Source organism: Dryobates pubescens, chromosome 5 (assembly GCF_014839835.1).
Source record: "Dryobates pubescens isolate bDryPub1 chromosome 5, bDryPub1.pri, whole genome shotgun sequence".
Classification (NCBI taxonomy): domain Eukaryota; kingdom Metazoa; phylum Chordata; class Aves; order Piciformes; family Picidae; genus Dryobates; species Dryobates pubescens.
This window is the reverse complement of record NC_071616.1, coordinates 30,532,173-30,553,075: the sequence shown is the minus strand read 5'-3', so window position 1 is coordinate 30,553,075 and position 20,903 is coordinate 30,532,173. Positions and strand designations below refer to the sequence as shown.

Genomic DNA, 20,903 nt, shown 5'->3' with positions numbered 1-20,903 from the left:
CAGAACAGAAGTCGGAGATGACAAGAGATCACTGTGAAAGATCTGTGAAGAATGCACGTAACAGAAAGGGACTGTAGAATAGAATAGAATAGAATAAACCAGGTTGGAAGAGACCTTCAAGATCATCGTGTCCAACCTATCATGATGTATGATGAATGATGTATACCCAAGGAAGCACAGAAGTCCATTTTGGACTGTGTTTCTACCGGGTTTTAGCATGACTGAGTGCTTATGAGTCCAAACTCTTGCATCTCTCTTACTAGAATGCAAGACTGTACATAGCTGCAGCACTGAGACAACTCTTAACAGAGGAGTTGATGTGCTAGCAGCTTCTAATGCAACCCAAGTGTACTTCATTCTGGCTGACAGGCCAAACATGTCATGAGCAGGTAGCCTAAGACAATATGCTCCTTTTGGCCTGCAACACTTTCCACATAGATGGCTGGGCAATACAAATAGACTAGGGAGTCCTTTTCAGAAAGCTTTGATAACATGCACCAGAAAAGCAGATGGAAGTTGTAAGCAGCCCTGAGTTCAGACTGCTTTTCTATACTCTGGATGTCAGGGTGTCTTGCTGTTGGCATCCTGTTCAGCAGCAGACCAACCCATTGATCTCCTGATGTGAAAGTACAGAGTTGGGCCAGGGAAAACATTGGACATTTTTGGGTCCTGGCCTCTTAGGCACAGTGTAGAGCATGCATGCTTTTAGTTAGATCCAAATGAAACTTCATCTGGGGAAACAACACATTTCCATAGCTACTATTCCTGCAGTACCCTTTTCACCAGAATGTGCAATAAGCTATCTGAATAGTTGTTGAAATATTTAGATCACCTTGGATAATTTTGGGGAAAAGAAGATCACTGAAACAAGCCTTCAGAGAAATAAAGTACAAGACCCACAAACTGAATTCTCATGATGCTGCTAGTTCCCAGAAATTATAATTTTTATATGTGAATAAATGTACCAACTATACATAATTAGTCTGACAATTAGAATTGTTACAGCAAATCCTTTTGAAAAAGTAAAGGCAGACGTGTGATTCAAATTCTTAGGTCACATCGCCTCCAATCACAAATTTCTCAATGACATCTAGTGGGTAAAGTTAGTATTACTTTGAATTTTACAGAATAAAGAAAACCTGACCAAAAAATACAGATGCAAAACCAATTTACTAAAAAATGCAGTTGCTTGACTGCAGTTGATGATGCTAAGTAATTGCTGTTTCAACGGGGAAAAAAAATGTTAGTATATAGTATAGTTGAGAAATCAGTTTCACTCTAACTTAAGAAATAACATGTACACCATTTCTCATTTCTTGGAAGTACTCTCCTTGCCAGGGCTGTTCTTAGTGACTTCAAAGAAATACTTCAGTTGTTTCAACAACAAAGTAAAACATGCAATAATGCTCAGGAACTGGACCCTAACAATCAACTTTCAGGATCTTAACTTCTACATTTGGTTCCTATCTGGTGCACAGAGAAAGCTGTGTTTCTTGTAACTACATTAAAAACTACCCAAATGTTGAAAGGAACACTCAGAAAGCCTAGCCATCAGCAAAGGCAAAGGGTGTGCCTGTGCCATAAACCACAGTTAATGCACGCTGGCAAACGACACACAAAAAAGTGTCTACTCAGGGACCTTTTAGTACTGCATAGTGAGCAGTCATTGGGTAAAGAGTAAGAGTCACTGGCATTTGGGCCACTGAAGGAGCTGGCAAAACCACGAGATGACAGAATCAGCCTCACAACAAACATTTTTAATTAATTTTTGTGCATCTGCAGAGACAAAATGGTCTACAACCAGGTGGTCATGGCACTGCCAAGAGACACAGCAGGTGTGAGTTGGCAACTTTTCAGAAAGAATAACTGAACTTTCACCTCCTACCTTCCCTGGCCTCCACGTTTATTCTCTTTCCAAGAAGGGGACATCAGTGACTTGTGCACAGAACCTGCTCTTGTTTGAATGCCTGAAGCATATTTCAAGTATTCCTTCCTTCCGGAAGAAACATTCAAGGAATTTAACATAACAGCTAATTTTTACCTGAAGGTAGAAACACATAAAAGATAGATAAGGAGAAGATAAACATTCATAATTCATCCATTCAGACTCCAGAAATCTAACCTATTATTAGACCTGGGCCTAGCTCACAGCAGAAATGTATCAGGGATGACTACTTTCAGAGTGTAATGAAACATTTATGTGGTTTATATTTAAATGGTAATCAACCTTCTTTTTTCTTTCTTTATCTCATTAAGACTAGTTTCCTAAAATACAGATTTAAGTAAAAAAACCCAAACAAACAAAAAACTAGCCACAAGTGGTCGTTGGGGAAGCCAATTGCACAAACTGGAGAACAAAAAATGAATCATAATTTCTGTGCTAAATATATTTTACAGTATATTGGTCAAACTTGTATCAACATGTGATAAGAAAGACACTCACAAACACTTGTATTCTAAGATCTCACAGGTGTTCTTTCATATTCTTTTTTGAGATTACTTGTAGTACTAGAGCAGAAACATAACTTCCAGAACTGCATCAAGCCGTACAATTTATCCTCTACTGTCCTGTGAATATGCAACATGGGATTTCCCTCAATATTCTCTTGTTAAGATTTTTGTACAGATTTGTAGTAGAGGCATCCAGACTAAAACTGCCCAGCTGTTACTTGAAACCAAAAATAGCTGTATTTCTTAGAATATAGTATTACAATGTGGTAGTTTCAGATCTACTGAAACCAGTGACTAAAGAAATAGAGCATACTACCAAAACCAGTGTCAGTTATTTCACACATCTTGTGCACATGTGAAATACAATGCATCCTTCTGCTCATCATAGTCTGTGGCAGAAAAGGCAGGGGGTTGATTATTTTCTTTTGTAATAAGTAACCCTGGATAAGAACACAACTTTGAGAATCTGTAGAATTTCTGTTCACCAAGCCTACATATTTTCTTTTGTAATAAATATCTCTGAATAAGAAAATTACTTCTAGAATCTGGAGGCACTTCTGTTCACCAAGCCTACAGAAATCCACTCCAATCAGTGTGGACCAGCCAGTTGTCCTGATTTGAGTTAGAACAGAACTAATTCTGTTCAGTGATGTTACTCCATCTGCTGCTGAGACCTTGATTTTTTTTAGCTTGAGAAATTCCAGACATCTAATTTTCAGTTAAGTCACTACACAGACTGGAACTAGGAGGAGAAACTTGAATGCAGGCATAGACAGAAGTCACTGAATTTTCTGAAGTAATTTTAGAAACCAAATACAGTTGCCAGAGTCTTTACTTGGACAAGAGATTATGCACATAATAAACAAACTCACGGAACTTTCCCAAGAGTGTTTCCCACAGAAGACCTTCAGTAAGGGCTGATAATACAACATTCAATCTCATAGTACTGAGACTATATCCAGAGATTGCTTCATGAAGCAGCACTATACACAACCCTGCAGAAAAGTATTTAAAAACTAGAGGTTGAAATCTCTTTTTTTTTGGTGGTGGTGTTGGGTTTTTTTATTGTTTGGTGGGTTTTTTTGTTTGTTTGTTCTAGCTTGCTGATTTAATTGCATGCCAATATAAAGAGACATTACTTGTTAACTACAGTCTCAGGCTTGTAATTGAATAACAAGAACCAAACCCTAGTACAATACAGGCAGACAGAGAAAGCTTTGAAGTAGTCCATGCTCTTCCTTTGATGAATTTTACACCTGTTTTATCCTCCCACTCCCACCTTGAAGCCGTCACACAGTTAGTTTATTAACGGAGCACTTCAGACACAGTAATTGTCAGCGAGCTGAACAAACGTTATGCCAATATCGCACCTGCCCTAAACCTCCATTAATGTCAGATAAAGGCTTACTTGAGTAATTCTGGTCACTAAGACGTGACTGTCTTTACGGTTTAGCTGCTTCGAGAAACATGCCTGAGCTGCTTGCGCGCCTGTCACAAGCAACCAGAGCAGCCCTTCAGACGACACGGACACCCAACCGCCTGGCCCAACTCTCCACCCGCGCTCTCCTCACAGCACAGCCACAGAGGCTTCCCACACCGCGGGGAGCGACAGCCGCCCGGAAAGCCCGCGGCGGGATTGGCTAAGCTCAGACGCGCGCCATTGGCTCGGAGGGCAGGGGCGGGGCAAAGGCGGGCCTTAGCTATCTCCACTTCGGGCGTGCTGCCGCGGTGCTAGGCCTGGGGGTAAGCAGCTGCACTGCTCGGGCGGGAAAAGACGGCCGCTGTTGGCGGGGCCGAGCGGCGCTGCTCGCCACGCTTTGGCGTAAGCGGCCGCAGCCGCCCAGCGACGGTTGGGGTTGTTAGCACCGTGGCCCGTGCGCCGCTTCGTGCCCACTGCGGCGCCGCTGTGTATTGGCGGGTCGGTGGCGACTGCCGGTAGCCCCGCCCCGGTGCCTCCCTCCCCGGTGCCTCCCTCCCGCCGCAGGTTCCGCTGTCCTGGCGGGACCGCCGCACCTGGGCCTCCTGCCGCCCTCGGTTTAGCGGCGTGGCTGAGGGGCCTTGGCCGAGGCGTCGCGAGATGTGGTAGCTTCAGACTGTGGCAGGAAGAACCGTCCTCACTGTGCCCCTGCTGGAGCACGGCCGGTAGGAGAAATGTCTATATGATGCAAATGACTCTTGACTTTTGAAACGCTTTCTTGTACGTAACCTTACCCGAGCCCGTTTTCCCTGTGCAGATTTCCACGTTAGCTGCTTCCCACTTGATGGTTGCCCCCGTTGCACGTGTTTCTTTGTTTCCCGGACACAGAAATAATCCTTGTACACTACGAGATTTTTTTCCCGAGTCAGAAGCTGTATGGTTATTCTGACAAATAACCAAAAGCAAAGTTCTTTAGTAATAAGCAGACTGAAACTAGGAAGTGAAATAGACTGAAGTGTAGCCGAAAAGCATAATTTTTGTTTGGTGTTGTGTTTCTTAATCTCTAGGACCATGCTTCAGGAAGCTGCACACGGAAAATGGACAGTATCTAGCAGTGATGAAAGCGCTGAGGAAAATTCTGACAGTGAAAAACCATCTACATCTTCACTATTGGATGCTGCACATGACAGAGCGAGTGGTCCACAATATCCATGCTCTGAAGCTAGGAAAGCTGCTCACAAGAGAAAAGCTTCTCCCATGAAGTTCAATGATAAAAGTTTTTCTGCAGACGTACCTCCCACAGGAAAACAAAGAACTAGCCAGGAAGGCTTAGGCTGGTGTCTTTCTAGTAGTGACGAAGAGCCTGAAGATCAGGAAAAGCATCCTCACAAGGAAACACTGAAAGAGGAAAAATGTAATGTAGCCAAGGAAGATCATCTGAATCTTTGCAAAGATGAGAAACTGTCAGAGAATCAGAAAGCAGAGAAGTATAATGAAACACCTAGTGAAGCCAAAGATACCTGGGATTTGTTGAGTGGGGAGAACCCTTTCAGGTTCTTTCTCACCAAAGTCAGAGGCATTGAACAACAGTATAATTCTGGAGCCCTGCATATAAAAGGTGAACAAGTGGCTTCTATAGAAGTGGGCTTTTGAGAGACTTGTTTGCAAGATAATGCTTATGTTTAGTTCATGGGTATTGTTAATACATATATATTCATTGGTGTAGCTGATGCTTCATATTCTAAATGTGCAAGTTGTAGGAATTGGTTCTGTTATCTTTGCTTTTCTCTTTTAGATGTACAGTGTATAAAGCCTTAATTTGCCGATACTGTTTCTATTGTAACTTCTGAATTATGCTGCGCAAATCTAGTGTGCATTTAGCCAAGGCAATCATATGGTGCTTATTGCTGCTTTTCCTGTGATTTAATCTGGGAAAACTGATTGCAGTTGTGACTCTTAAGGAGATGCATTCCTTGTGTGCCTAACCACCCTTCCTGAGTAGTTACTTGCACTTATCTTTATGCTGCCAAGTGGTTTGGAGCTGGTGATCCACTATAAATTGATGCAGTGCAAGGTAGCTGTTAGGAAGTTTTGTGGCTGGGATTCATGAGCCCACTCCAGTCCCATTAGAAGCGAGTGCAAGTCGAGATGGAGTTAATTCTTCTTTGCATCATACTGATGCTGTGCAATTGTAGTTTGACATGAGGGGGAACACTTCTGTGCAGCTGAAAACATGATCTTATTCAGAAATTAAATCTCATGACAAGACAGAAAGAAACATTAGTAAGAGATTTATGCAGAGAAATACAGAAAAATTAGGCAGGAACGATTTGTAGTATGTTGAAGGTGAGCAAATGACTGTAGATCTACACAGGCTGTAACTTTTCCTTACGTTTTATGCTGTGCTCCTTATGAGCACTCGTGATTGATCTCAGCCTGGTGTCAGAGACCTCAATTGCTTCACTGCTGTATGTCCTTATCTGCTTTGTGAATTCATTGAGGCTTTCAGCCACTCTCTTAGGAGTAGCTGTCCTGCTGAGTGATTAGTTGAGCTGGTGCAGGGTCTGAGTTTTTTGTTTGTTTAGCCTGCAAACCCAGATTTCTGTAGATAGTGCATGAATACTGTAGAATGTGTTTTCAAGTTTCTGCTCTGCTTCAGTTCCTGAGGGTATGAATCAGTCGAGTTAGCTTTTTAGCTTGCCATGAATGAACTCAAGATATATGTATTTTAACAGTTAGTGTGCAACAGATTAAGTCTTTAAGCATTGACTATATACCCTGTTACCGTCCCTCTCTGTAAGGGAGAGAGCAGTGTGATGCTCCTACGTCTGTGTGATATTGCTGTTTCTCTTACTGAATTTCTAAGATTTGTTTTCTACTTTGGGAGAACTAATTGTTTTCATAAAAATAAGACCGTAAGGGTTTCACAAGAGAGCTGGTGACTTTGAAAAGTAGTAAAACTAGTAAACTTAGTAGTAAATCTCTTTGTTATGCTGTCTGGCACTCGTGTTGTGGTAGCTATCGAACTGTTCAAGATGTGAAATGTATACTTGAACTTTTTTACTCATGTATGCTTTAATGTTTTAAATAGATATTTTGTCTCCTCTTTTTGGGACTCTTGTGTCCTCTGCTCAGGTGAGTTTCCTGTGCCATGTTGACTTCACTTGTTTATTTCACTTTATTAACTTTAAACTTCATCATCCATGCTTGTGCAATGCAGCTGATATTAGTAGAGAACTTTGTTAAGATACAGAGAGCACTCCAAATATTTCTAGCTATACAACGGTTTATTGAAATAATCATCCCATGTTCTGTTTAGAATTCAGGCAGATATTCCTGTTTGGGGGGAATGTTTAACTGAAAAATGCATGTTTATGTTAATTATTTTCTTATACATATATATATTTATATTTAAGGGAAAAAAACCCTGCAATCTAGTAATGATATTTTTATTACTGGCTTTTGCTGCCATTTGTGGTATAGGCACATGGCAAAGAGATTGTTCGTGAACCAAAGCTTTTTTATTATGTGTATGGTGCTTTTCTCTGCATGTTTGATTTTCGTGAGCACTAACACATGTTTTTGAATAATTTAAATTAATCCCTGACTTGTTAAGAGGCGTGTAAGAAAGCTTATGAAATTGAAAAACACGCCTGGTTTTGAACCATTGTGTGTATGATGTAAGTGATACTAAACGATGACTTTCTGTAGGAAGCTTTTTTGTTGTGTGTCATTCATTGTTCTGACAAACTCCTTTTTCTTTTTAATGAGTCTGTTTTCTTATGTACCAGTTTAACTACTGTATAGATGTGGGATGGCTTGTAAAGCAGTATCCGCCGGAATTCAGGTATGCTTGCCTTACAAAGATGAAATGATAAATTGTTCAAACTTACTGTGTTCATGCAAATTTCTGGTAGAAGTGAATCACAAACACTTGTTTGCAGTTGCACATTATTGCAACCAATTGTGTATGTGTAGACTATTGCTTTTTCTTGTATGCTTATTCCACAGTTGAAAAGAGACGAGAAATCAATAATACAAAACAGTTAAACGGTCAGAGTTCAGTATGATTGATTTCAGATTTTCATTAATGCTTAATATTGTTATTTCATGCTTTATATATATAAACTGACATATTTGGAGGTCCCACTGTGGGCCATGATGTAATGCAGCTGGTAACTTGTAGAGATGGAAGAAGCTTTTTGTTGTACAGTTTACTGAGCCAAGAGCAACGTAATGCAAGAGAATGGAAGGACTGGAGGAAGGGCAGAGAAAAGCTAAGCAAAAATGATCAGCAAGATATGTCATGAGCATGATATTGCTGGAGTTGCTGGATATTCTCATTAAATCAATTTTTACTTTTTTTCTTAAATCCTTTCCTGACAGTTGCAACCTCCTGCATGTGAAGTGAGCAAATGGAATAGTTTTCTTTTTTCCTTTTTTTTTTTTTTTGTATCTCCATTTTACTGGAAAATCAGTAGAACAGAGTATTAGGAAGTGAACATAAAACTGCTGTTAGAATAGACCTAGTCCTCTCCTCTTCCTTCACATTACTTCCATCTTCTCTGCAAGGTAGCAATGTTTAAATTGCCTTAGATCCACACTATGTATTTTAGTACTTTTGAGAGCTTTTATTTGTGTGTTGTCAGCTATACAGATGAGTTCCTTACAAGATCATGTGTTATTAGCTTCTCTTTTGCTGTCCAATTTACTCCTCTTTTTTTTGGTTGTTTTCCTTTTTTAAATACAATTTTCTCGTGTCTTTCTCTTAGAGGTTCTATCATTACTGCTTTTTTGAGCTAGTTATGGCATATAGATTTTATTGCTGCCTTCCTGTCACTATTAAATTTAAATCCCAGAAGTCCTAGCTATATGAAGGAGTGGTTCAGACTGATTACTAATTCACTTGCTATTTTAATGCTAGTCTCCTTTTTTGTTTTAAGGAAGAAGCCATTGTTAATAGTTCATGGCGAAAAGAGGGAATCCAAAGCTGAACTGCTTGCGCAAGCACGGCCTTATGAGAACATTAGCTTTTGTCAGGTAAAGAACATGACATCATCCTTTTGTTGAAATTAAGTGATCTGTTGTCCTCAAAATCTTGTTATGGATGGAAAGAGACATACATTTTATGGCAAATTAAAAACATTGTTAAGTTTTGAAGAGCATGCTTACCAGGAATGTGGTAACTGTGTTCCTGGTCTTCTGTGATTTTGGTAGATTTTCACCCACGATAGATATACACAGAGCTGCTGTTCAATATGGGACTTGTGGAAGAGCTGTGCACCTCCAGTCATATGTTACACCCGCAGTCTTGGCTGAAAAGGAAGCTTTGTGTAAAGTCCAGAACTTTGTCCTAGTGTTACTGTAATCTCAAGTCTCATCAAATTCTTATTAATCCAAATATGTTTTACACAAGACTGTGCTGTTGCAGGTAGTCTCCATAATTTTGTTAAAACTGCTAGCAGTGCCTGGCACATGCCACTTTATAACTTTGTTATGCCCACTCTTTTGCTGCCCATGAGTTGTGAAGTCATTGGCTTTAACCTCAGGGAGAGATGTCAGTGTCATTAATAGCACGTAGCAGGGGAAAATGGCAGTTGTGATAGTTTTCCTATTTGAGTGTACTGCTTCAGATTTTTCTAGTAGTCTGCATGCATTCTGTTATGTTTTTATTCTGAAATGAAGTGCAAACATTTTTATCTTATGCTCCATGCCCATAATAACTAGGCACGACGTTGGAGCCATCACTGGCTTAATGTATTTTCTTAACACCTACAACTCATGTTTTGTTTTCTCCCTAGAAACAGTGCTGCAAATGTGCTTTTTATCAGTGCTTTCCTATTATTAAAAACATTTCTCTCTGGCTTCTGTCATTTTCTTTGCAACATTAGCCATTAAGCTAGTTGTAACAGTTACTGTCTGCTTCAGAATCACAGAGGAATTAAGTTTAGGACCTCTGGAGGTTACCTAGTCCAGCTCTCCTGCTCAAGCAGGGTCACTTGTAACCAGTTGTCCAGGATAATATCCAAACAGGTTTTGAATATTTCCAAGGAGGGAGATTTCCACAACTTCTTTGGACAACCCATGCCTGTGTTCATTTACCCACACAGGAAAAATGTGTTTCATGATGTTTGTACCTCTGATCTTGTCACTGGACACCACTGAAAAAGTGCCTGGCTCCCCTTTCCTTATATCCTTCCTTCAGGTATTTATACACCCTGATCAGATCTCCTCCGAGACTTTTCCTTCTCCAGGCTGAATAGTCCCAGCTCCCTCAGCCTTTCCTCAAAGGAGAGCCAATCCAAATCATCCTAGTTTTCTTTTATTAGTCTCTGCACTATGTCCATGTCTCCTACAAAAATGGACTCTGTACTGCACATCTGGCCCCACCAGTATAGAACAGAGAGGAAGGATCACCTCCCTTGACCTGCTGGCAACACTTTGCAGCCCAGGACAGTGAATCTTTGTTGCAAGGGCACATTGCTGGCTTCTCTTCAACTTCGTGTCCAACAGGAACCTCAGGTCCTATTCTGAAAAGCTGACTGTTTCTGAAAATACTGCTTTTAGGAGACCAGAAACCCTGCTGGAGCAGATCCAGCAAGAAGTTGCTGTGACATTTAAAGTTCAACTTTTAGGAATTAGTATGTTTAAAATTGTTGAGGGGGATAAAGAATGTATTTTGTAATCTGCCCACTAGAGTGCAGTGATATGAAGCAAAATAAAGAAGCACCTCTCTTAACTTTCTTACATATAGGAATGCACAGTAGGAATTTTTAATGATCAACTTTTCAATTTTATAGGCTAAATTGGATATTGCATTTGGAACTCACCACACGTAAGTAATGGCTATTAAGCAGAAAACTCCCATTCTAAAGATGTCCATACTGTTGATACGTGCAGTTACCATGCTTGAACTACCAGGTAGTGCTTGGTATTTTAAAGTATTTATAGGATAGGAGGATAGATTATTACTGTTTATGAAAACACAATTCTGAAGCCTAATGTTCACTAATGAAAATAAATTTGTCTTTCAGGTGCTATGTGTATCTATTTTGTTTATCTGCAAGCTATTTTAAAGCTGTAAAAATGGGTTTCATGGAAATTGCTGAGTCTTAAAATAAAAATCCTAATTATTTTGCATTTACAGATAATAGGATTGGTTTAGTTTAAGGCAACAAGTCAGCTATTAGGTAGATGTGAGATGTTCAAGCTAGACAAGTCGGTAAATTGCAGGCCCTGGCTCTTAACTCGTGTTTTAATACTAAAACTATAATGCAGGCTTGATGAGTCATTGGCACTTAAGGCACAACCCTGATTTACTGCTCAGTTGTTGTAGTTAATGTGGAGGGTCTGGAAATAATTACTTAATTTTGGGGTCTTTTGAAAGAAACAAAATTATTTGATAGTACAGAAGCATTACAAAAGGAACTTTGTGGATTGCAAGCTACAGATAAGAACAGATTTATGTCTTATAGCAAAAATCTGTGGGTTTAGGGCACTGCTGGTTTTTGGTGTTTGTTTTTTTTACTCAAGTCTTTCACGACGCTACATTAAAACATCGATCTGAAATGCCCACTTAAGGTACATCTCTGTTTCTGGTAGAAAGTATACAGTCCACAGCCTTTTTGGAGAACAAAATGTAAATAAAGGAAAGAAATCAGCGTCTTAAAAATTATCCTTTCTTCTCTCTGTGAGAGGTATGACAGAAATTAAGGTTTTGTTTCAAACTAATTTTTAAAGCTTTAGCTTATTTTCAATTCAGTTTAACTGGCAGCTCTCATTCTCTGTATGTAGCAGTGTATTTCTGAATGTTCTGCTGCAAATGGAACACAAGTGTGTAGCAGACCAGTAAATTAGATCTCCATGGGTAATGAAGCAATTTCGTCCCAAGAGAAGCTTAACAGATTTCACCCCGTCAAATATAAAGACTTCAATTCATGTAATTCCTGTTGCATGATGTAAAAATTCAGTTACAGGTCAGTGAGTTGTTTGAGGCAGTGGTGTTTTGGTCAGTTATCACTTTTATATAGCACTTTATTTTACTGTGAAATACTTACTCTAAGCACAGGTCATGTTGACAGTAGATAATGGCATAATGCAGATATGGGGAACTATTTTAAAGCTCGAGGGTCTTGCATATTGCATAAACTATACAGTGAGCACAGGAAAACTTGTGAAAGTATTTGAATGCTAGTTGCTGCGCTCTGAAAGCAGAAATTGCTGAATAAATCACTGTCTAAATTTGAGTCTGATATGATTTTTGCATAGCAGTATCTCCTTGGGACAGCACTGAAAATAATCATGTTTTTCCTTGCTTTTCATTCTTGAGCATTGGTTTCTATGGAAACCATCTCATCCTTCAGGGTCACATGGATATACTGTCTTTGTGCATCTATTGAGAACTTGGATATGAAAATATAAACACCTGTGCTATGAAAAATATAGACATGTTTTTAATTTAGTTACTAGTTCTAAAACTTGAGTTTGGATTAATGGTAGAAAAATAGCCAAAAAAAATTTTTTTTTGCCATCCTAATGGTTAGTTACCTGCATACCTTATCTTATCTTAGAAGTTGTCAGTTTAAGAGAAAAGAACTATCTTTTAATATATTCAGCACTAAGTAAACTCCCTTAGGTGTTTATTATTTTTACTAAAGAACATAGCAAGTATAGAAAGTGTTCTCCAAGTGTTCCTTTTTGCTTTGGGAAATTGTTTGCATGAGATGTTAAGCTGTACTTAAATATACTGTACAGTGGCTGCTGACAAAATATATGGGGCTAGTCTAGTAACTGCCATGTGAGTTTGTGGTGCGTATGGATTGAAGTCTAACACAGAACAAGTCTTTTGAAACTAACTATCTTGGAACATTTCAATGAATTATTTCCTATTCTGTACTTGAAAAAGATTAATTATTATATCTTTTTCAAGGAAAATGATGTTGTTGCAATATGAAGAAGGTCTTCGAGTTGTGATACATACATCCAATCTTATTGCTGAAGACTGGCACCAGAAAACTCAGGGGTAGGTAACAACCTCTAGCAGGAGTATATCTGCTTTAATATTTTACACAAATATCTGCTACTGCTGGAGACAATTTACTAGGTGGGATGATCCAGTGCTACAAGCCTTACAGTCCTAAGACAGTGCTATCCTGCAACAAATAGTAATAAATTCAAACCCGGAACAGTGGTAGCTGTTGAAGTCTTTTCTTGCTTTCTGCTCTAAATTATGTGCTGAGTTGAATTAGCATCTTTTATTATGCCATACTGTCTGGAAAAACTGCATAGCTATTAAGTATTCTATGCAAATCTGTAGCAGCTATTTTAAACTTACTTTAATACTTCAAGCATAGTGTGAGTGTAAAAATGTTCTGCTTCTGCTGTGACTGTATCGAGAATGTAACCCGATAAATGCTGGGCACCATTGGTTCCTTAATACAGTAGATGAGCATTATTCACCCAGTGTCCTTTCTCTGTACAAAATTTTCTTCCTGTCTTTAAGGTTGACACCCAGCTTGGGACATGGTTTTGCTGAGAGCACAGAAAACAGGACTAAGTGACATGTTAATATAAGGCCCATCAATTTCTTATTTTCTATGCTAACTTTGAGAGCATTTTTAGCTAGATCCCCACAGTAACTCAAAGTATAAGATTTCTTTGAAACTTATTTGAATATTTACTTGCCATTTTCAATCAGTTAATTTCTTTTCAGAAATTGCCATCAGTTTTGCTACCAGTAAATGTAACCAGGTTTTGAGGCTTTTCACTTGTCTGAGGCAACCTGTTGTAAGGGGTTTTGAGTGGCAAAAGCATAACTAGTGTTTGAATCTTTTACTGCTCAAAATCTGTGAACAATTTTAAAGGCATAGGCAAAAACTACCACAGGTAGTTAGCTTCTCAGAAGGCCATTAAAGGAATATTTGCCCTACTTGTCAAACATAGAAAATATTTTTCTTTCTAGCTTTAGCACACTGCAGTAATACACAGTATCACCAATATGATGATTCACTGAGTCCTCTTTTTTATAAACTTCTGAATTCCAAAAGATAGTGGCAACATGTTGTAAAGTTGATAAGGTAGAGCCTTTTGTTTCAATGGCCACAATAATGCCTGACCAGAAAGAAATGCTAGATGTTTTCCATGTGCAGCACCCACCCTATTTTATTTTGATGTAAGTTCTAGAGAAGTAAGTTATTTTGGGCTACTCACAGAATCACAGAATTATTGAGGCTGGAATAGACCTCTGAGATCATCAAGTCCAGCCTATGACCTAACACCACCACATCTACCAAACCATGTCACTGAGTGTCACATTTAATCTTTCCTTAAACACCTTCAGGGATAGCAACTCCACCACCTCCCTGGGCAGTCCATTCCAGTGTCTAATTACCCTTTCCATTAGGAAGTGATTCCTAACATCCAGAATATTCACACATTCCTAATTGCTTACCTATATAATTTTTTCTGTATCAGTAGCTTAGCAAAATGTGTTGCAGTGTTCTAGTCATATATAAAATCATGATAGGACTACTGGATGGTGAAGCCTGAGCCTGTTTAGTAGTGATGAAAGCTGTATACACCTGCTTGGATGCGTGTTGAGACTTTTCATTTGCAAGTATTAGTTTTATGGTAGTGAGTATAAATGTGATGATTCTGTAAGGGAAAGGCAGGTTGCTTTATACCTAATATCACTGTAAGTCTTTCTAGTATTCTTTTAGGATCCTCAGATGAGCTTTAATCGCTTACTGAAACCATGTTTTAATGTGTGGTGTCCTTGCTTTTGTGGGTTTGTTTTTAGAATATGGCTAAGCCCTTTATATCCAAGGCTACCTCAAGGATCAACTGCTTCTGCTGGTGAATCTGAAACCAATTTTAAGTCTGACTTAATAAATTATTTGATGGCTTACAATTCTCCTACACTCAAGGAATGGATAGATCTGCTTCAAGAACATGATTTGTCAGAGACAAGGTATATGTTGCTTGCATGGGGGTTTGTGGTGGGCTTTTTTTCATGTTTGCTTGTATTTTGTTTAAAAAAAAAAATGAACACTTCTGTTAGGATGTATTGGACCATGGGCTTGTTTTGTAGGCTTGCTTTGTAAGCTTGCTTTGTTTCAGATGCAAGTCTTCAAACAGGAGTCCAACTCCAGGCAGCTTCTTAAATCTATCTCTTGCAGACTATGTTGAATTGACTAACTTCTAGTTTTATGAACATTTTAAAGGAATGACAAAAGGTGCATCAAGTAATTTGACAGAAGGTAGCTGTAAATAATAGGGACTTAGGAGTTTCATTTAAGTCAGTCTTGCTTAAATGTTTGTTTCAATACAATTACCTATGGGAAAAACTGCATTGGATTGGGATTGTCATGTAAGAGGGCTCATATAAGCAAAGGTTATTGCAACCAAGATTGTCAAGAACAGGATTTTGTACATAAAAGGCAAAGTTCAATCCATGTACATATGTAGAACATTTTGCCCATTACAGGCATGACTTTTGTCTGGTAGGTGATGTTATGCTTAGTAATAATAGGCTTTGTCTTGAAACAGTTTTCTCTGATACCACATCACTGCTGTTACTTAAAATCAAGATGCTTAATTTATTTCTAATAGATACCACATTTCAGTGGAAATGCAGAATGTATTTACTTCACAAAGTGTAAATCTCTTAATTGCTTAATAGCAATTTTATAAGCTGACAAAAATTTGAAAAGAAAAACTGGAAATGTCATAAACTATGGTAGAAATAAAACTGAAACCTTGTCTAGTTTAGTACATAGAAACCATGCTTTTTTCCTTTACATGGAGTCTTACAAGATTGGAGGAGGCTTAAAAAAGAAGTACCTTACAGTCAGGTGAGCTAACAGCCTGAGCTGCTGTTCTTGTTCAGTAGATCAACTGCTAGATCTTGAAGAGGTTGGTTGACCCCTAGTTGATGTGACTTTATGAATGGGTTAGGGAAGACTCACTTGGTTCCTTGCCAGGGGACATTTAATTCATAGATCAAGTTAGGCATGAGATGCTTTAAGAAGCAGTTCCTTACTGCATCCTTCTGTTGTGACTCTGGACAGGTCTCTTCTCTGTTTAAAGGCAAAGTCAAACAGGTTACTAAACCATTATTAGGAGGACAGTTGAGAAAGTTATACTTTGCATTTGAGTGAGTGATGAGGTGCCCAAGTGAAATCTCATACCTGACTCTGATCATTTGGATGTAGCAATAGATTTGCTTTACTCAAAACTGAATGCCCAGTTCTGTGCTAAACAAAGGCCATTTGCATTTAGTGCTAATATTATGTATCTTCTGCATTTTTGTACAAAGCTGCAGTTTTTGCCTATGCTCTTGTCTATGCCTAGTGGTGCATGACAGCCATATAGGATGCTAATAATAAATCATTGGGATGAAAGTCTACTTTTCTTTATATCGTAAATCTGAAGTGTGAAAGGTTAAGTATTGCTGGTTGAATATAGAAGTGCAACCTTGCTGTTAGGTTTTGTTTGAATACTTCACAAAACAGACACTCCAGAGCTGTAAATAACTTGGTGTTATTTTCTTTTTGTAGAGTGTATCTCCTTGGTTCTACCCCTGGACGCTATCAAGGTAGTGATAAAGAAAAGTGGGGTCATCTTAGGCTCAGAAAGGTATGACAACTGTAACCTTTTCTTGATAACATCCTTTTAACTGAAAATACAATTTTGGAGACCATTCTTTATTTCCTTTCATTTATTCCAGGTTTGGACAGCAATCTTTTAACACATTGTTACATCTTAACTTAGCAATAGCATAAGCTTGCAACTTATGACGTACACTTTGCACAGAATATGCCTGGGCATTATTACCATGGTCAGCTTGTATCACAGTATAACTAAGGTTGGAAGAGACCTCAAGAATCAGAGTCCAATCATCTTGGTAGCTCTCCATTGGACTCTCTTGAGTAGATCACTGTCCCTTTTGAACTGGGGAGCCTGAAACTGGATGCAGTATTCCAGGTGGGGCCTCACCAGGGCAGAGTAGAAGGGAAGGAGACCCTCCTTAGATCTGCTGGACACACTCCTCACACTCCAGCATCCCAGTGGCCCTCTTGGCCACAAGGGAACATTGCTAGCCCATAGATAACTTGTTACCCACCTTATTCCATTTACTTAAATGTTACGGGCTGTTCCATTTTTTTCCCTAATGACTTGGCAAAACCCTATCCAATTAAACCAGTTTGCACATAGCTGATGTAATCAATTCAGTCAGGTTTTTAGCTTTGATCTTGATTTTTTTGTTTGTTTTAAATTTTTTTAGTCAACTGAATAATTAGGAACATGGATTTATTATGTTTTCTTATTACCTCTACTCCACACACATTATTTTGATAAGCCATAATGATAAATCTTCATATAAGATTGCATACCTTAGGTTTGTAGTGCCTCTTTTTTTTCAGTATATGTTTGGAATCAGGCAAGGTATTCTATGTCATCTGTTAAATACTCCCATAACTGGGGAATTTTCAACCTTCATCTCAGTCTGAAGTGGCATTATTTTGAATTCCATTGTGAGTTCTAGTGTGGTCTATGGCAAAATTCAGCGACACGCAAAATGTTTATTTATCACACGGCTTTTCAAGACGGGGTTACTCTTTTAGACCTCCCCTTCCCCTTCGTGTTGTCTGCTTGTTTTTTTGCCTAGTAAGACACTGCACGAGGTCAAAGTAAACCAGAAGAATACCATTAAGAATAAAGATGGTCTTGTGGCAATTTTTTCTGTGGTTAAAAAGATTGTTCTTTAGTAACAGGGCAGATAGACCTAGAGACATTGCATTGATGGCTGAAGACATTTAGCTCCCTCTCTAGAGGGAGGAAAAAAGGTAGCAGCTGCGTACAACTTGTGTGCCCATATCCATCTGTTTTTAATGTGACTTTAAATTCCATTCACAGCTAAAGAACTCCTAAAAGGATGATTTCCATTTTCTCTTCAATTGTTCTTTTTGCAGGCTTCTATTGTAGATGGGGCTTTAAGATATTAGAGGAATTTTATGTCCAATAACCACAAAATACAAAAAGATTTAGTTAATTTGTTGTGACTTCTGAAGCAAATGTTTCATCTTTTTTTTAGGAAGTGCTGCTAGCATTCTTTTTACCCATTATTTAATGTTGGCTTCAGTGCTTTTGAATAAAACTTCTGAAGTTCTCTTGAAGGAACAGTGGGTTTATTTGGAGAGTCTGATGACTACTTTTTATTGCAAAGTTAAATAGATGAAAGTTAATCTCATGCATTGTCAGAAGTGAATTCTACAGGATTTATTGTATCAGAAGTGATATCAAACCACTAATCCAAGATCATCTTTGTTTGTTGAAGTCTAACAATGTTTTGATTTCACTCAACAGCTTTTGAAAGAGTGTGCTTCCTCAATACCAGCAGGGGAATCCTGGCCTGTTGTTGGACAGTTCTCAAGCATTGGTTCAATGGGAGTTGATGGGTCCAAATGGTTGTGCTCAGAGTTCCAAGAGAGCCTGGTGGCTGCAGGCAGCAGTGTGACAACTCTCCTGAAATGTGATGTTCCAATGCATTTGGTATGTCTTTTAGATGCTGGTGACCTTTACTTAATGTCTGTTCATTTGTTGTTTAAATCTTCGTCACTGGTTTGATTTTTACCTTTTGGAAGACATTAATGTGATTTTCATCCTGAGGTCATAAAGGTGCCACTTAGTGCCACTTGTGTATGGCATACTACAAAAAATTATGCTTTCATCCTGTTGCTTGTCTTCTATTGATTTTTTTTGTAGATGCAGCTGTTTCTGCTACTGCAGTGTAAACGAACCCCAAGTGATTAATACCTAAACCAAATTATCTTCTACCCTGGTTATTTGTTTATTGGCACAATTAAGGGGAGGAGCAGAAGCAAGTTTGTGGCAGAAGCTTATTAAATCAAGGAGAAAATACTGTCAAACTGTGCCCTTACTGTGTGCTAATTGCCCATGTAAACTCATAATGGAGATTAGTCTACAGTCTCATAAAGTAATGTTAAGAGCTTACTGTAATCATTGTGGAATTGGTTGAAGCAGGATTATTTGTGTAAGCTCTGCAAGAGTGGTAAAAACATGAAAGACTGTTGCTTGCACACAACTAGTTTGATGCTGCAGTGTAACTGATTCTGAGAAATGAAGGTTTTAATTTTTTTTCCCTAAAGTAAGTTTTCTTTAAGGTGATATTTGTTTTAAAATTGACAGTTTGTTTATTTAGAGCTGCATTATTGAAGCTTCTTTTTGTATTCCTCTTTCATGAAGGTTTATCCTACAGTGAATAATGTGAGGCAAAGTCTGGAAGGCTATCCTGGTAAGCAGATGACCCCTCATTTATTTGCTTTTTGTGGTCCATGTCCTGTGAAATTGCTTCCATGGTTTCAAAACATAGGATGGACAAGAAGCTGATTGGGAATAATCAGCATGGAATTACCAAGGAGAAATTGATGTCCTTCTACAATGAGATGACTGGCTTGATGAATGAGAGGAGTGCACTAGATATTGTTTAACTTGAATAGGGCTTTTGAAACTGTCTCCTGCAACATTGTTACGGAAAACCTACTGAAGTACAGGCTGGACGAGTGGACAGTGAGTTATATGGATAACTGGCTGAACTGCAAGGCCTCAATGGTTGTGACCAATAGCATGAAGGGCAGATGGAGGTCAGCCACTAGTGGTGGTGTTGATACTGGGGCCCTGCATCTAATATCTTCATTAATGACCTGGATGGCAAGGCAGAGTTTGCCCTCAATGAGTTGGCAAATGATACAAAATTCAAGAGGAGTGGTTGATACATATTAGATGGTTTGTGTTGCTAGTCAATGGGACTGTAGAGGCTGGAGAAGTGGATTGACAGGAACCTCAAAAAGCTCAACCAAGGGCAATGCAAAATACTGTGCTGGGACAAGAGCAACCCCAGGTATGGGTATATGCTGGAGGTTGACCAGGAGAAAGCAGTTGTGCAGAGAAAGACCTGGGAGTGCTGTTGGTTACTAAGCTGAAGATGAGTAAGGAAGGCCAGCAGCATCCTGGGCTGCATTAGGAAGCATGTCAGGAGGTGACCCATCCCCTCTTTAGCACTGGTGAGGTGATATCTGGAGAGCTGTGTCCAGTTATTGCTTCACAGTACAAGGCAGATGTGGACATACTGAACCAAGTTCAGCAAAAGGCCATGAAGATGAATAAGGGATTGGAGCATCTGCCATACAAGAAGAAGCAGAGTGATGGTTAATTTTTCAACCTGGAGAAGTGAACATTCTTGAGAGAACTTGTCAGTGTGTATAAATACCTGATAGAAGGAGGCAAAGTAAGAATAATGGTCAATGGCTTCATATTTGAGTAGAGACAAGTTATGAGTGGGTGTTCCTCAGAGGCTGGGACTGATGCTATGCTACATCTTTATTGGTGACATGGACAGTGGGATTGAGTGTGCCCTCTAAGTTTGCCAATGACACCAAACTGTGTGGTGCAATTGACATGCTGGAGGAAAGGAATGCCATCCAGAGGGACTTTGACAGGCTTCATGAGGTTGGCATTGGCTCTTCTTGAGTTCAGTTAAGCCAAGTGCAAGGTCCCACATACAAATATAGGCTGTTTAGGAATTTGCTGAATTCTAAGAACGAAAAGAAAACCAACTCAATTGTATACTGTTTTATACTACTGGAACATGGAACCATTTTCTGAACATAAGTCACAAGGATAGTATAGATAGCAAACATCTTGGGGAATAAGCTGCTTTTAGAATGTATTTTAAAAAACAAATGTACATGTTCTATTTTTTCCCTTAAGCTGGTGGCTCGCTTCCATACAGTATACAGACAGCACAAAAACAGCTGTGGTTGCATTCCTATTTTCAGTAAGTACTATTCATATTTTCAGTAAGTAGAACTCAATTCATCGGGGTCATTTGGGGTTTTGGGTTCTGGTTTTGTGTTTTGTTGTTGTTGTAGGGTTGGGTTTTTTTCTTCGATGTTTTTCTTCAGACTGTATGTTTAATGCTGTGATGTTTGAGTGTTAAAAAAAAGGGGAGGGA

The 20,903-nt window shown here is 38.9% G+C and overlaps 1 protein-coding gene across 1 annotated transcript in view; it reads left to right on the top strand.

Annotated features, from left to right (window-relative positions):
- Positions 1-4,144: 4,144 nt before the first annotated feature.
- TDP1 (tyrosyl-DNA phosphodiesterase 1) overlaps positions 4,145-20,903 on the top strand; it is a 42,356-nt gene continuing 25,597 nt past the window's right edge. The window contains exons 1-12 of the mRNA XM_009904830.2: positions 4,145-4,194; positions 4,936-5,486; positions 6,960-7,003; positions 7,660-7,715; positions 8,812-8,908; positions 10,669-10,703; positions 12,798-12,890; positions 14,667-14,837; positions 16,426-16,504; positions 18,236-18,421; positions 19,136-19,184; positions 20,660-20,726. Coding sequence (XP_009903132.2) covers positions 4,940-5,486; positions 6,960-7,003; positions 7,660-7,715; positions 8,812-8,908; positions 10,669-10,703; positions 12,798-12,890; positions 14,667-14,837; positions 16,426-16,504; positions 18,236-18,421; positions 19,136-19,184; positions 20,660-20,726 — 1,424 coding nt within the window. The 5' untranslated portion in view covers positions 4,145-4,194; positions 4,936-4,939. The remainder of the gene's footprint in view (positions 4,195-4,935; positions 5,487-6,959; positions 7,004-7,659; positions 7,716-8,811; positions 8,909-10,668; positions 10,704-12,797; positions 12,891-14,666; positions 14,838-16,425; positions 16,505-18,235; positions 18,422-19,135; positions 19,185-20,659; positions 20,727-20,903) is intronic.